This window comes from Acanthochromis polyacanthus, chromosome 3, assembly GCF_021347895.1.
Source record: "Acanthochromis polyacanthus isolate Apoly-LR-REF ecotype Palm Island chromosome 3, KAUST_Apoly_ChrSc, whole genome shotgun sequence".
NCBI lineage: Eukaryota > Metazoa > Chordata > Actinopteri > Pomacentridae > Acanthochromis > Acanthochromis polyacanthus.
The window spans coordinates 42367711-42384776 of NC_067115.1; the positions used below are offsets into that span (position 1 = coordinate 42367711).

Below are 17066 nucleotides of genomic sequence, written 5' to 3' on the forward strand. Positions count from 1 at the left end.
CCGAACTGCCCCTCAAACATCTCATTGGCCGTTAGTGCCGTCAGTGAAGCCCAGTGTCTCCTCTAATAGGATACTGGCTTGCTCGAAGTCCCGCCCTCGGTAACCTCCCTGCCGAGCACAATCTCGATATCCCATTGGTCAAACCGTCATCCATCGACCGACGTCCAAGAATTCCTCTTTAGGATTGGATCACGTGAAATTCAATCATGTAGATTGCCAAAGATGATTGGTCAGAGCAGCCGCCCGTCACCACTCCATTGTCTCAGGATTGGTGCAGCAGCGCGGGCGGATTCCTTCATGGGCTCGGTCTTCAAGGCTCGCGGAGAGCGAATGTCGTCATGAGCGGTGGGTAGGAATTAAAACATCGGTGTTTATATTACATTCTACTTCGTAAAACATTATATTTGCATTGAAGAGAAAACCTCTTGACATTGTGTGGTACGAATAACTGTGTTTTGGGGGGACTCAGGTGGTTTTGTGAACCAAAATAAGCAGTGCACTTCCGGAAAAGGGCTGCCTTTTTCTGTAACGTTATCAAAGAGAGTTTTGACTTGCTAGCTACGCGTCAGCTAGCGTGAATGCTAATTGAAGCTGTATAGCTGTTCCTCTACTTGTGTTTTCCAAAATCTGTTCGTGCATTTCCACCACCCATCAAGTCCATAGCAAAGCACAGAGTTATTTTGATGGTGCAAGTAACGTTCCTGTTTTGAATTGCTCGTCCATAGAAAGTAGGCTGCACAGAAACCAAAGCAGCTTAAGCTAGCAGCTAGCAACTTCAGTCAGCCCTAGTTAGTCAGTATTGCTAGCTAGCTTGCTAACGCTAACTGCTTGTCCACAGCAAAGCAACCTAACAGTATGTGTTTGATGGCGGCGCTATTTTGAGGCCGCACAGTTTTTTTTTATTTATGCATTGCTGTGAGGGCTTAAAGACACACTCGCAGAACTGACGGTGCCTGTAAAATTGCTTAAGTTTGTTATTGTGAAGCACGGTAATCACCCATCTACGTTGGTATATCCAAAAATGTATCAGCCAAGAGAGATTAGCTGTTCAGAGTGGAGAAATATCCTCATGTGAAAGTCTTTGGCTTTGACAGGAAAGTTGAGGCAGCTGGTTTTAATTTATGATGCAGACAAAATACAGGGTTCCTGTGAGTTGTAGTGATGAGCTGCCACAACACAGAGATTGTGTTTATTTTCTGTCAGGGTATAGTTCAGTGCTGACAGATGAAGTGTCAGAAATAAGACATTTAAAGAAAAGAAGATTTTGTGTTGCAATGATTTTCTTATAATTATAAGTTTGTGCTGTGTTTAGAATTACTCAAGTCTAAGTACCTTTCATGTATAATTTTGCTGAAGCTGCAGAACTAAACCAAAATCTAAATTTCTGAGAAATGAGTGCAGATAGATGAGAAATTACACATGTAAGCCTGAACCCTTGACCTTGGGGGAATATGTGTGGTCTGTTTTGATGTGGAGACCTTTCTGCTGGGGTGGTTTAAGTGCTCTTGTCTGCTTTGAGAGAAGGATCCCTGTAAATCAATACAAAGTTTTTCTGATTGATCACCTTGACTTTATGATTAAACATTTGTATCCTGATGGGAGTGGTCTCTCCTCGGATGACACTATCCTCATTCTAATTTATATAGTCATACCAAATGCCATGGGTGCATTTGCATGTGTTTCTTATCATAGAGAAGGAAAAACAATTCTACAGTTTCATTCCGAAGACGGTTTTATCCAAAGCGACACACACCTGAGAGTAGGTACAACAAAATCAAAGACAAACAAGGAGATATGATTTCCAGTTCAATTAGTTTTTATTCTGTAGAGAGCTTTTTTTTTTTTTTTTTAAATCCAGGCGAGTCTTTGAGGATGCTCACTGCATGTGTCTGAGGTCAGCATATTTTGCAGTTTGAATAGCTATGTGGTGAATCACTTTTTCTCAGCAGTGTGTGCATTTCTCACAGCTATTATTCATTGCCTGCTGGTTGCATCTGTGGCTGTCATGTGGTTACATGTTACCTGCACTTTGATTTAAGGCATTTGCCAGCTATCGTACCTTGAGCTAGACTGATGCACTCAAGTACGAGTAATAATATTTCTGTTTGTATTATGCACTCATGAATGACAACAGATGTCCTTTTAAACCTTCAAATAACCCCAAGCACTACCGTTCTATGAAACACAGACTATCTGTCTTCATATATATGTGTGTGTGTGTGTGTGTGTGTGTGTGTGTGTGTGTGTGTGTGTGTGTGTGTGTGTACATATATAAAATTGAGTGCAATGGAATTTCATTCTGAATGTGCACTTTTGTTGTATATTGTAGAATGACAATAAAATCTATCTGTCTGTCTAAGCTGATTATAGTTCGGTAGTTGCCTGAGGAAAAGGTCTTGTAGTGTAAATCATATGTGAGCCATTGACAATAACAGCCTCACCATATTTTGACCATTAGACAGCTCGGTCTGGTCCTCAAGAGTTAGCCTGCTCTTAAACTGCTGGGCAGCCTGCCCTAAATGTACTTATGCTGACTGTCTAAATGAGAATATAATATGCTCCATAAATTTTCTGTTTCTTGCCTAATGTCTCTGACTGCAGTCCAGTAGTGCATTTCTGGCTTAGAGTGCCTCTGAATCATTGCCACTTGCTTGTTGTTTGTTATACAGTGTTGTTGTGTTATCACACCCAAACAGCTCTGGTAGCCATTCAGCTAACTTTACGAAAACCAGCTTGCATGATGGTTGTGGGAAAGCTGTTACTTCGAGTCTGCAGAAGACTCAGCCCTGTGCTACTTGTTGAAAATGCTGCCGTGCATTTTTTTTGTCTTGCTTGATTGGTTGAATTTTAGAAAGTTGTTGGTACACTGGATTATGAAAACATAAATCCAGATAGTAATGATGTGCTAACTGGTACTCACAGGAGTAGATGACAGAATGAAAAAAAAAACAGCAAGTCTGTATCCATACATACTCAGCTACTGAACCACTGGAACAGACGTACTGCTATGTAGTAATCCCTTATACATCTTTACATTACTGTAGACTGTTTTACAAGTCATGCTTTTAGTATTTTGTTGCTACCTTCCAGACAGCTGTTATGTTGTGAAAATTTAATTGCAAGATAAGATAATGCATCATGACAACTAATTAGTCTTTTTTTTGAAGGCATTAATTTATTTTAAAGTGGTTAAAAGTACAGGTGTGTGCACCAAATGAATGAAACCATAACTTAAAAACCCTTAAACAATGCATATTTAAGTTTCTTAAACATATATTGTAATTTTCACTGCCAGTGTAATGTTAGTTACCACTGACTTGGCAGATGTTTTTCAAAATATAAAGAGAACTCAGTAAAATTAGTACCTAATGTGTTTATATTTGACGTATCTTTGCTTAGATGTGATTATTTGTAATATTTTCCACCAGCGTTGGAATAATAAGGTGAAAGTGTTTTCTTAAAATATTTTACAGTCCTTGATACTTAAAGTGATGTCAGTCATGCTAATATGACACACGTGTGGTGAAAATGAATGTGCTAACATGGAACTGCTAGCAAATGAATGCACTAATTCCTGCAGTTAATGACTTCATTTGTTTCATTCATGAAATTGAATAATCACATGGCATTTACAGGAACACATTACACAGCTCGTCCTTGTCAGAGCAGTTCTGTTTGGTAGTAATGTCCTCTGATGTCCTTGAACAACCTAACCACTGAAAATAGAGGCTGAATCTGACTGTGCTGTGTGTTTTCCAGAACAACAGGACAGTATGGCCACCACTGTCGCTGTCAGTCCCAGCGAATACCTTCAGCCCTCCACCGCTTCTGCACAAGTAAGTAACAGCTAGATGTCATGTTCTGCTGTACTGCCCTCTGGTTGAACTGTTCCACTCCCCTGACTTTGTTATCTTTGTTCATCATGATGCGTTTTTATTGCTGCACTCTATGGGCACATTTTTGGTCTAGTAATGTTCTGAGTTTGGGACCATTTCTGTATATTTAAGTCAAAATGTTAACTTCTTTTTGTCAATACATTTGGCACTTTTAGTAGTCTGCTGTAGTAAGACATCCTCATAAGAAATTCACTGCCTGAATTACTTGAAGTTGTGCAGTCAGAAAACCAATATTGCATCTTAATAACTGAGAATTTACCTTTCAACTCCATGTCAAAGCTTTCTTCTGAATGTGAGATGAACTTTAAAGCTTGAGAAAAGCTGAATTTTGGTAATTTATTTTGATAATTGTATTAGTAAATACCATTTGAGATTTTAATTTTTTATATTATGATACACTGCAGCTTCAGTGAACGTTTCCTTCACCAAACTGATCGGATGTTCCAAGTGATCAATCAACGGCCTATCAATACTGCAAAGTTTTAGGCCATTATGTCCATGTAACAAATGCTTCACTTTGGTGTAACTTTTTCTACTGATCTTTTGCAGGCACCAATAGTCATTAGATTATTGTTTCATTGTTGTATTTTGGTATGTGATTGGTTTTGTCAGTGATGCCTCAGGTACATTAAGTGATCCAGTGTGTAAAAAATGTGCTGAAGCTAACAATCATATAGAATGATTCCCTGCTCTGCAGCTTGACTGTCACACATCTGGACCACAGAGGGGCACAGAAGTATTGCAGGAGGAAACTCACATTTCCTACACCACTTGATCGACACTGTTTGTGATTCTTTATGTGCAGTTGAAAGCTTCACTGTGGTTTGTCTTCACTTGTTTGTTTTAGCTTCTGATGTCTCAGCTCCCCTCACCTTATCCTGTCCTTAGAGCTCTTTCTGCTCATTCTGGTTTTCATGCAGACTCTTTCTCCCCGTAGGACACCCAGCCCTCTCCTCTGGCCCTCCTGGCTGCCACCTGCAGTAAAATCGGCCCTCCTGCCGCTCAGGCTCCTGTCACCTCTCCTCCAGCACAGCCGCAACCTCGCAGGCTCCTTCCCATAAAGCCGGCTCCTATAGCCCCTGCTCCACCCAAAAACCTGGGTTTCCTTTCAACGAAGGGCAATGTGATCCAACTCCCAGCCGGCCTGGGCTCCACAGCCCCTGGCAGCCCCATCGTCCTTACTATCCAGCAGAGTCCTGCCCGTACCAACACCTCGGCCCCTGCCAACATCCAGTACCAGGTGGTGCCACAGATCCAGGGCGCCCAGACGATCCAGGTGATGCCCCAGGGAGGTCAGATTCAGCTCATACCAGGCACCAACCAGGCCATTATCACCACTCCCATGACTGTGCCGGCCCCAGCTGCTGCCACCACTCCTGTCACGCCACAGAAGACTGTAGCCATAAAACCTTCTCTCAAATTGCGGAAGCCAAACAACACAGCTCCTAACATGGTGCAGCTGCCCAGTGGGCTTACACTGCCCCTTAATGTGGCTACAGGCGAGGTGGGTGGGACTCAAATCGTCACAGAGATGGCAACTACCCCTCCTACTCCTGGAAAAGGACGGCGAGGGAGAAAGAAGAAAGTGGTTCTGGCTGCAGATCCTCCACCACCGCCTCCCACACAAGCTGCTTCACCACCCCCAGAGCAGATGGAGACCATCCTAATAGAAGCTGGAGACAACATCATACAGGTACGTCTGACTGCTGCTGCAGATGAAAAGTATGAATGAGATGCCCACTTTTTGCAGTGCCAGTTTTGTATTGATGTCTATGAGGTCACTGGGTCCGTAGGGACTTTTTCTGTTCAGGTACAATTTGTTAGTTTTTGTGAAGCTCAAGATGGTAAATTCAGTCAATAGATGTTGTTGTTACTCATAGAGACTCAAAAAGCTAAACGTTTTCTTTGAAATGCCATTAAAAAGCTGTTAAGTGAACTTTTTTATCACAGATATTGAGCAGTTTCGTTCACAAACTGTCCAAAACAAAAAACATTGAATTTAATCAACAAATAACAGTTGATGTTGAAATAACGAGATGCAGCAACATCAATGGTTACACCTTTATATTTTACAAACTAGTTTTACTTAGTTTTACTTTAAATTTTCTGTGAACTTATCATGATTGGTCGACAGATCATCCTCAGAAACTGAAAGAAACCTGGAGAACCCTCTTTTCAGGACTGGACAATTGAATTGGGCAGAGCTGCTGCTTATAAAAGGATGTCATACAGAATATTGGACAGAACAGAACAATATTATCGAAAGTGGGGCATGTACCTTGACAGCATTCAGATGTCACAGTAAAGTTTGGTCTAATGCGCAGTGATGTCAATGAGCTGCTGCCAGATGTATTTTCAGGCATGCTATTTGGTTGCGGATCCACGAAAATTCGCGTATCGAGGTATCAATTTTGAGACCCAACGTGAATTGCCCAAATTCGATGAGAAAAAAAATATGGGGTGTAAGGGGTTGGATTGCACGTAGTTGTCAACAGTGTGCTGGCAAAAACACGAGTTGGAAACAACAATTGGAGAGCATTATCGAAAGTTTGATGTAGCTGGGAAAGCGAAGTGCATGGTGTGCGACGATGAAACAAAATACAGCGACAGAGGATGCCAAGCGCTGATAGACCACATGAAAATGAAAAATCATGCCAGGAAATTGTACGAAAAGCGCTCTAACCACCAAATGCCCAGCAATTTTTTCACCCGGCGGAGGGAAGAGACGCGACAACAGGACCAAACATACGAGATCAGTAGTGTGTGCTTGCAACAACCCAGTGGCATTGCCCCACAAGTTCCTCAACAGAAGAGGCTCACTCCCATGGTCGATCGGAAAGCACACATAGTGATGACTTCATGTGGCTCATTCAAATTTGAATCCAGTATAAATATTTGGTTTCATCACATTAACATGACTTTGTGCTGTTTTTGGGGGGGTGCCTAGAAGGTCCCATACAGACATTAAAGCCTTCATGTTAAAAGAATTCTAGGTGTCAGAGTTCACCAGAATGCACCATTTCAGCCTTTAAATTTCAGAAGTTTATTGCATGAGCCCCCCTCCCAAACCCTCCCCCCGGCTCGGCCGCTCCGCTCCCTCGCTTCCAAGGATTCACTTATTTGGTAATTTCCCAATGACATGGCTGTATTTTGTTTAGTTCTATTTACTTGGTTACTCAGCCAGCTCACTATGTGTATTGCCTTTCATAATAGGTGGGGATGCAAATCACCTCTGGGAGTGATGACCCTTCTTGGTTGTGGGTGGGGGGGTTGTGGGTGTTTGAATGTTGATTGATGTATATGTTGATTCTAAAATTCAAAAAGTAATAAAAACTACAAGTCATAAAAAAATTTCTGTGAACTGATCAATTGATGTTTGTTTCGTCTCTTAATGAAGCCACCAAAGTGCCTCCAAACTTCATATATATATATATTTACTTATTGGCTGAGTTCTCATCTTGATAAAAATGTGACTGACCTTGTATTGTCTGAAAGCTTCTTTAAAATACATTTTTAATGAAGAATGAATTATCATCCAACTATGGAGTTTTTAAAAATTCTTTATAGCCTCTAACGCCAGTGTTTTTGTTTACTAATCATTTCCGGGCACTGCAGGAAGCTGTTATGAAAAAAGAGAGTAATAGTTTTCTTGGTTTACCATCCCAGTAGCTTTGAGCCTAACCACTTAAGATGTGAGCACTGGCTTAAAGCATAGCGCTGGAGGATTGAAAGATAACAGCCTATGTCTCTGTATTTGCAGGCGGGGAACAATTTACTGATTGTACAGAGTCCTGGGCAGCCAGCTATGGTGCAGCAGGTCCAGCTGGTCCAGCCTAAGCAGGAGTCTCAGGTGGTTCAGATCCCCCAGCAGGCATTGAAGGTGGTGCAGGCCGCCTCTGCCACGTTGCCGCCCGTCCCACAGAGACAGCCGGTCTCCTCGAGTCTGCAGGTCACTCCAACAGAGCCGTCACCAACACAGGTCAGACCCACTTTCACCAAACGCTGTTGTGAAAAGCCTCACTTCAGGCTGAATGCAAGAATGCTCGATCAGTCAGTCAGTCAGTGTGTATACAGTCAAACCCGAAATTATTCATACCCCTAGCAAATTTTAACTTAAAGTTACTTTCAAATGTAAATAAAGGCTGAGAAATTATTCTTTCCACAGTGATGCCTCTTGTACATCATCTTATTACCTTTTCGGAAACACCTATGTCATTTCCAATCAAAAAAACACACATTTTCAGGATGCTTCTCTGTCAGCTCATCACTACAAGAAAACTCTTTCACATGGTCTTCACATTGTTGTGATAAATCATCATAATATGGTCGTGAATAATATTGCTTTTCAATGTTTTAAGCCTTTCTATTTATATTTGGAATGTTTTTTAGTTAGACTCTCCTTTGTCTATTTGCTATCACATTGGGTCTAACAATATACCGGTAAATGCAGTTTCTTTTTAAAATAATGTACACATTCCCAAATTCTAAAAGTAAAGAAACATTTTATTTTATCCAGGGTTCTCGCCAGGATTTTTTTTCAGCGTAACGGCAGGTCCTCCTGCACGCGCGCAGGCGCAATAGACGGGAACGGGTCAATCGACAGGAAAGTACGGCTGAGGTGGGGAGACATAAATTAACCTAGATAGGCACCCAGTTGATAAAAACAAACGCACATGGCATTATCTGTCAAAATAACAGCGCAGCGGCCCTAATCACAGTGTTAACCCTTCCTGTTCGGCCCCCGACCGTGGTCAGGAAGCCCTGGGTTAACCCCCTTCACTTCCTCAGCAGCCGCAGAGGCAAAGACACAGGAGCCCAGCCGTATCGAAGAACACTGCAGCCTTTATTGTCTATAAACAGTGGCTGAACCGCACAGTACCGCCAACCAGCAACTACTCACCTTCTATCCTCCAACTATCCGTCTCTCTCACTCGCTCTCCCCCTCCCTCCCCCTCCCTTCCACACACACACGCTGCTCTCTCTCCCACTCTCATGACGGACCCACTCATAACAACAGCGTAATCTTTGAAATGTGCTGGCGTAGCGGCCCTAATCACAGCGTAATCTTTTAAATTGAACGTAACGGTCCGTTAAGACTGCGTAACGGGCCGTTAGACAGTGTAACGGGCCGTTTTGACGCGCTGGCGAGAATCCTGTTATCGACACAGTGTAACTCGTAGTGATATAAAAATTGAATTGATTATGGGAAAGCATATGGTCCAATCACACTGTCCAGTCCAGTTGAGTAAAACTTGTGACATCCTTCTGACATTTTCTCTCCTCAGATCCTTTTCAAAACAGCTTCGGGTGAGTGGCAGTCCGTTCAGTTCCAGGATTCAGTTTCCACGACAACAACCCCCACCACCTCGGTTACTACCGCTGCCCCAACCACCACCTCCCCGGCAGCGGCCACCACCAAGAGGACGCAGGCAGGGGGACGAAAGGAGCGGACTCTGGCTAAAATTGCCCCGGCAGGTGGAATGATAACATTGAATACATCGCAGCTTTCCTCAGCAGCACAAGCAGTGCAGACGATCAGCATCAACGGGGTCCAAGTTCAGGGAGTTCCTGTTACCATCACCAATGCAGGAGGTGAGCTGATGCTGGTTGGTCAGTTTTTCTGAATTCTTTGTTGGTTGTTTGGAGCAAGAGGCCCATTATTGTAAAGTTAAGTACTAAGCAACTGCACTAAGTTTGTATGTGGCCCGCACCACCAAATTTAATAGTTTTTTACATGGCAAAAAAAACAATTGCCTGTAAATTTAATTTACTAATTCATGAAAAAACATTAATTTGGATAGACAGGCAGATGATCTTTTCTGTTAACTTTATTTTCATTTCCTTACTTAAAATCATCAACAGTCAAAAATTTGAACTGAGAAACAGCACAGAGAACAACTGATAGAGGCTCTCTTTTGACATTCTGCCACCTCACTGCTGTCACATCTGGATTACGTTCATGTTACCATTAATTAAAATTTCACTCCAGTTTGACTCATGGCAGCGCACTCATGATATAATTGGATTTTTAAAGGAGCTTGCCAGCTCTTGCAGGAGCCCTGCTGTGTCTCTTAAAGTGTGTTTGTCTCTGTGTTTGACAGGCCAGCAGCATCTAACGGTGCAGACGATGCAAGGTGGAGGCCTCCAGCTGGCAGCAACGCAAGGCCAGCCTGCCATTCAGGTGGACCAAACCCTGACCCTGGAGCTGCCTGGCCAGCCAGGAGAGAAGAAGCGTCGCATGGCCTGCACCTGTCCTTACTGTAAAGATGCAGACAAGAGGTGAGTATGTCAAGAGATGGACACATTTTCGACAATATAATATTATGATTTCCTTGCCAGGGTCTTCCCAGCTCTGAGGGGAAAGATCAGAATAAATTTAGAATGGAAAACCTCTGGAGCAGCCCAGTAGCTCAGTGATTATGTCACATCCCACAGGCAGCAAGTCCCCAGTTTTATTCTCAGAGCATTTGCTGCTGTCATTCTACTGTTTTCTTTCCCATCTTTACTGTCAGATACAGGCATAAAATCTTTAAAGAAAAATAAACCATTAAAATGCTGTAAGGGAAAACAGTCAACTGGAAATCTGTATCATAGACAAATTTAAGATTCATTGCTGAAATTTTAAGGTAGTTACCTGCACTTTTGTTGTCGAAAGTCTCTTTTGATAATGAGTTCAGTGCTTAAAGGTGTTATGTTTTATGCTCCGCTGAAGTTTGAAGACTGTACATCATACTGGATGTGTTTGTGCTCTCTGTGCAGGCCTGGGGAAGTGGGGAAGCGAAAACACATCTGCCATGTTCCCGGTTGTGAGAAGACATTCAGAAAAACATCACTGCTCAGAGCTCACGTCCGGTTGCACACCGGCGAGAGACCCTTTGTCTGCAACTGGGTTTTCTGTGGGAAGCGATTCACACGCAGTGACGAGCTGCAAAGGCACGCCAGGACGCACACAGGTACCGCTGACACTCAAACACACGTGTAGACAAACACAGTGAGTTCTAAAATCATTTAATGCTTCATTTCACAATCAGATTCTCCATATCAAACACTTACTCCAGAAGAAGTTAAACTTTAAAAGATGTAGGAGTGTAGGCAATTACACGTTGGGTTGTGGGAGAAAAAGTGACCTGCTTTGCCTCTGAGCACTGTCAGTGAAAATACAATACCAGATTTAACCGGTTCACAAACAGGAAATGAATGTGAGATCCAAAACTGAAACAAAAAAAAGCAGGACTTTTAGTTTGGCATGTTTGCTCACTCAGTTAAAGTGTGCATTGTGGTATTTGGGCACTAAAGCAAGCATGACTGACAAAATGTTGCTCCTTTGAGCTAAATAGAGGAGCTGAAAGAATAGAAGTATTTGCTGACAGTTTTTCTGTGTGATCTTCTTTGGTATTTGCATGGAGTAATTATTCATATAGAGTGCAGAATATTATTAAACGATAACTTCACATCGCTTCTCTACGGTCCTCTACATGTCGATGCTGAGCAGTTCCTGGGTGTTTTTTTTTTTTTGGCTTGGGTCACATTGTTACTCACTGTGGGCTCATTCTTCACTGCAGTATAAAGTATCACTCCTCTGTGGAAACAGCACACCTATGGCTAGAACAGTGTTTCTCAAATAGTGGGGCGCAGAGGCATGAGAAGAGGGGCGCAAGTGACTGGGAGGAAAAGGTCCGTCTACGCAAAACTAATCAGCTGAACTATTGCTTTTACGTCGGCCTGTCGTGGCGCACAAACTGCATTGGCCGTTGTACAAGTCCGTACTTGCGTACTTGACAAGTATGGACTCCTGAGAACGGGAGAACGCATCGTTAATGTGCAGTTGGAGCACTGGCGTACTTGATGACGTCACCACCTCGGCTCAGCTACCCCGATTATTTTTACCGCCTGCCAAAACCAGCCTGCCAGATGGTTCATTTTGGCTAGTGGGATGACTTTGCAAAGAGTAGAAATTACAGAGAAGACATTAACTGTAAATTGCAAATTTTAAATAATTTCTAGACCGTAACAAGTTGTTTTGATCATGAAGTAAAATACTAGATTGTTCAGTCCCAGATAGTTGTGACAGAATGTTTTGTGCCTTTGTAGACAAACTGTGATCTGGCAGTTGTAATGCACGTGTATAAATGATCAACTGAGGCATAATATTGTTGAATTTGAACTTGATTTTCTTAAGAAACTTGAGGTTGTTCATGATGTTTTGTAAAATGCGGAAGTTTTTTGTCCTCCAAAGGGGGGCCTGACAGAAAAAAATCTGAGAACCACTGGGCTAGAAGGAGAGAGACCTCAGAAATCTCTTTGGGTCGAATAACAAAACTGTGATGCCAGAAGGATTATTCACTTCACAGAAATTTAAAAATTCCTCAGGTGTTACTGATACTGGAAAAAAAGGTGACTCTAAGTGCAGTAGATATATACTAGCTGCATGTGTAATTTGTTTGTACTTGACTTCTGTTTGCTCTGCATGAACACAGCCTGCAGTTTAGATGAATGTCCCATCAGTTTTTATCAAGGGACCATTTGTTGCAGCTGAGGCGGTCATAGCTTCTTATTTGCGTTGAGGAGCACAGAATGTTTGGCATTCTCCTGAATTTGGTACAATTGACTTTGAAACTGAATAGATTTATACTTAAATTCACATAGGTTTAGTTGAAGGACTTTACATCTGGATAATTCTGTTTCTGGTAACTTTATTTGTGTGAGTAATTTTTTTTTCTTTGAAGACATAACATGCTTTTAAACCTGCTGGTGGGTTGTGGGGTTCAGAAGGTGGGTAAATAGTTGAAGTTTTTGCTAGCATGTTGTGTTGGCCCAGGCCTGCCTCAAAGATTTTTTTCTAACTAAATTTGACAATAACGGCATCGCACATCAATTAGTTTCTTCTTTCTCCCACAGGAGACAAGCGATTTGAATGCAGCCAGTGTCAGAAACGCTTCATGAGGAGCGACCACCTGACGAAGCATTACAAGACTCACATAAACACCAAGAACCTGTGAGCTGATTGTGTGCTGAGTTATACACAAACTCACAAAAACTAACTGTGTTTCAGGACGGAGGGACAGAGAGAGGGCAGGGCGACCAAGGGAGTGTGCGTGTGACTTACCCCATAAGGGGGAAATACTCCAGAAAAGCCCCTGTATTCCCTCTCACTCTTCTATGACACTGAGTAGTTTGGTGTACAAAGAAACCCTTCCTGATGGACTTCAAACTGATCCAGCAAGTTTATTAATAATAGTTTTTTTCTCTGGTCCTGAATAAAACCAAACCTAGCTCTGACTGAATTTGTAAGAAGGTGAGGCCTCAGACACAGATGCTTAACTCTGCTTGCTTATTTATGAGCTTTTCTGCAGAAGGAACATAAACAGAATTGTTATTAATATTATTATTATTAGATACCAACACCCGAGACTCCAGGACGTCAGTCACTGCTTCCATCTCCTTTGTTTTGTTTTTCTCCCCAAAACCTGCTTGTGTTTTGTTTTTTTTAGTTGTTTGTTGTGGAACATCGGAAGCTCCCAGAAATTGGCCGTCAAGCACTAAAAAAAGAAAAAAATGAACATGTTTTGTAAACAGAATTGATTTGACCTCAGTGGGATGTTCATTTTGTTTGAAGCTATTTGTGTGTCAGCAGGAATCGATGCCGATTTAAAACCTGTAAAACCCAAATAAGTTGGGGACCACTGCATACAAACCCCTCTTACAGTACTTTTGAAAACTTTAGAAGTTTACATCAGCTATTTTTAAAGTGTATAAATGCATACTATTATATATAATATTGATAATAAACTATTTATAACATTTTCCATACAATTGTTACAGATTGATTTGCAAAGTAGGCATGTAAAAGAGCAAAGTATCCAGACTAAATGAGACTTGAAGCTAAACAGTAAAAGCTTAAATTTACAGCAGAAATACAAAGTGGATGTTAAGAGAACATCTGAAAACATGGACAGTTTGCTTTGAGGGTTCCTATCAGGCTGGCCAGAGATCATTCAGCGAGGCAAGCCTCTCATTTGCAACACTTGAAGCCGAGTTTGTGCTCATAACTGGGAATTTAGGGGCAGGAGTCATTGTGCCTTAGAAGTTGTCGTTAAAAGTGTGAAATAAATTAACAGGTAAAAGCAAGCATCCGCTGGATTTGAAGCAGTCAGTGTTTTAGTGAAGCTCGATGACTCATTGGATGCCTTCAGTCAAATGAGTGCAACAGGATGAAGATATGGACTCATTTCAAGGTTAGAAAAATGTTTCAGAAGGCATTTCTTGGAAATAGTTTATTTTAATTCAAAGAAACCAAACTGAACTATAGTGGAGGACCAAGAATTAATCCTTGTGGAACACCAAAGCAAAGAGGATTCAAATTTGAGCAGCCCAGGTGATCAAGCAGCATGTTGTGATCCATCCTGTAACTGAGATCGGGCAAATGCAGGATATGACTTCTGTTGGCCGCACAGAAGGGTTTGTTGCTGTTATTAACATCTCAGACGACTGGAGGACCCAACTCAATGACACATTTTCCTTAAAGATGAGGAGGAACCCGTGTCACTTAAAAGTCAGTAATATAAATTTACAGTTCATGTTGTGATTGAACAGCGTATGTGGATCCAGGTTGGACAGTAGGTCTGCTTTATTAGGTAGTCATGCAAAAGATGAAACATTTGTAGAAAACTGTACCAATAACTTGTCCAAGCAGGTTGGTCTGGAAGATATCCAAGAGTAATAATCATTTCATTTCTGCACACTACCTAAAATGATCGGCTTTAGAGAAGCACTGCAAAAAAAACATTTATGGAAAACCTTGTTGTGTTGTTGAGGGTAACGGAGCCAAGTTAAGAGCCTTAAAACAAATCTAGGACTTTTGGAAACAAGATCAAAGACACATCCTAAGTCTCTGAAGGATTTAATTCTGTGAAATGTTAAGAGGAGTTGATGACCCTGGTGACAAACCTGCTCAGACCTCTCCTTTCCCTGTGAGATCCAAACCTGGCTGCTAATAGTTGGTTATCCATCTCTGATGCCACAACAGGTATGCGTACATCTAGAGCTGGGTATCAGATTTCAGTGCTTTTTGGTACTGAAATCCCAGTTGTCCATGTTTAGCCTCACGTCGTTCCTGATTTAAATCAAACTGTTGTTATTTTTAGACTGTATTTTAGTTGAGTTCTTAAATGTCTGCCTGTCCTTAGTCAAAATTCAACATTAACTTCTGTTTCCTGTATTAAAGTTAGTTTTAATCATGGTGTATGCTTTCAAAAAAAAAGAGAAAAGGTACACCCCCTGTCGAAACTTTTTCTCATTTAAATAAATTAGAACCCGTCTCAAAACTTTTGACAAGGGGTGTACCTTTACTAAACAATACCCAGCTCTACTTATTCTTGTGTACTGATAAATGAGAACCACATCATTCCAGGGTGTCACATTCATTCTGTTTAACTCACAACATACTTTGGATTTGGTGATTTGTAGCCTATGCATTGCTGTATATATGATCAGATTTTTTATTATTTGGCCTGACTTGACAATCACGTCATGAGATGCAAAAACAAAACAAAAAAGCGAGCTTTCTCAGTTACATGATTTTCCAGCTATATAATAGCTTTAACTCTGAATTAACACTTGAGACATTTTTGTTGAAATGACCAGCATTAGGCCTACTGCAGAGTATTCACACAGGTTGCTCATTTATCATTTACAGAAAACATACTGTTTCTCATATCAGTTTTGATATCACAAAGATGTACTGATCTCTTACTAACAGGTCATCAGTCAGTTTGAAGCCTGAAGTTGAATGGAGCTGCTTTTATTAAGAAGTACACCTACCAATTCTTAAACAAGCCTTTTGGTCAAATTAGCACGGTGCCATCAGACAGCGACTAGCAGCTGCACCTCTGTTGAGTTTTACTGTGTTTTAATAATTCGTTTTTAGCAGATGGTTCAGTCTTGCTAAAAATTCTCCAACAATTTCCTCTCTGTACAGAAGAGAGAAATTTGACCAAAAAGCTGAATAAAAGTTCAGTATATTTTAAAGCACTTTGAGCAAGGTTTTCTTCAAGTGTTTTACGGGGGTGACATGATTAAAAAAACAGCTTAGCTGGCCAATATTTGGTGTATTTTTTAAAGAATGTGTCCGAATGCCATTGGGAAGGACAGATGGAGGCTGCTCATATTTATGTTTGTATTTCATGTCTGAATATGTAAATAAAGTGTGTGTCTGTCAGACACGGTAAATGTAGGATATTACAAAACAAAATTAAGCTGCATAGTGTTGTGGTTGGCGTAGCCAGCCTTTAAGGAGATGACCTTTGTACAATGTGTAAGGAATAAAATATAATGTGACATTGTATAGCTTCATTCCTGCTTTGTATAAGACTTCTAGATCTTTTTTTCTATTGAATTAAAGATGCCTTAGACAGCTGCACCCAGTATTTAAAGATGTTTTTTTCTGTCTAATTCCAGGTAACAATTGTAAATTTCCTTTTGTGTTTTTAACTTATGTTACATGCTAATGTCATGTGCACTGATTAAAATCCCAGGTTCCAAAATTTGTTGATTGTAATTAAGTGTGATACATTTTTCCAAATTAAGGCATTTCTTTTGCTTGTTTTCTGTAAATTAAATGCTCCTTTTTCTCCAAGCCCATATGTCACAATCTTTTACAGCCAATTGTTGTGTGTATCAGGAGAACCTAGAGAACCAGCAATTAATTTTATAAGTTGTATAAAGGTGCTAAAACATAGCCTGCTCCTTTTCTACAGTCTTTCCCCTCAATAAAGAACTCAAACTATTTTGACTGCTTCTTATTTTTCTACAGCCATTTTAGGACTGAACTCACAAATTTCGTGAAATCAATTTTTGCTTTTCAGAAAGCTGTATAAAGGACACTACCGACTGAAAAAAGAAATGACATCACAAAAGGCAAATGCAGGACTAAAGTGAGGCTGCTGATCAGGAAGTGGACAGTCCAGACCACAGCCAAGCCACTGATGCACCTTTAAAAAAAAGGCCTTTAACCCGTAGTATGGTTGACGCTGTGTTTTGAACTCAACCTCCTACCAAGCTGGGATAACAAAAAAAATGCATTTTGTTGTACTCTGTATGACGACAATAAAGTTGAATCTGATCTGATAAAAGTCATTTGAATAAAAAGCATGATCCTATTAACGTAATTTT

The 17066-nt window shown here is 41.0% G+C and overlaps 1 protein-coding gene across 2 annotated transcripts; it reads left to right on the forward strand.

Moving 5' to 3' along the window:
• Positions 1 to 263: 263 nt before the first annotated feature.
• On the forward strand, positions 264 to 16681 carry sp2 (sp2 transcription factor). 2 transcript variants are annotated; one of them, XM_022196532.2, is made up of 8 exons: positions 264 to 345; positions 3760 to 3836; positions 4834 to 5589; positions 7657 to 7875; positions 9182 to 9488; positions 9998 to 10175; positions 10656 to 10849; positions 12795 to 16681. In XM_022196532.2, the coding sequence occupies exons 1-8, from the start codon at positions 339 to 341 to the stop codon at positions 12893 to 12895; spliced, it is 1839 nt and encodes a 612-aa protein (XP_022052224.2). In that variant the 5' UTR covers positions 264 to 338; the 3' UTR covers positions 12896 to 16681. The 2 variants fall into 2 exon arrangements, with proteins under 2 accessions (XP_022052224.2, XP_051801599.1); XM_051945639.1 differs by lacking the exon at positions 264 to 345 and adding an exon at positions 374 to 438.
• The last annotated feature ends 385 nt before the right edge of the window (positions 16682 to 17066 follow it).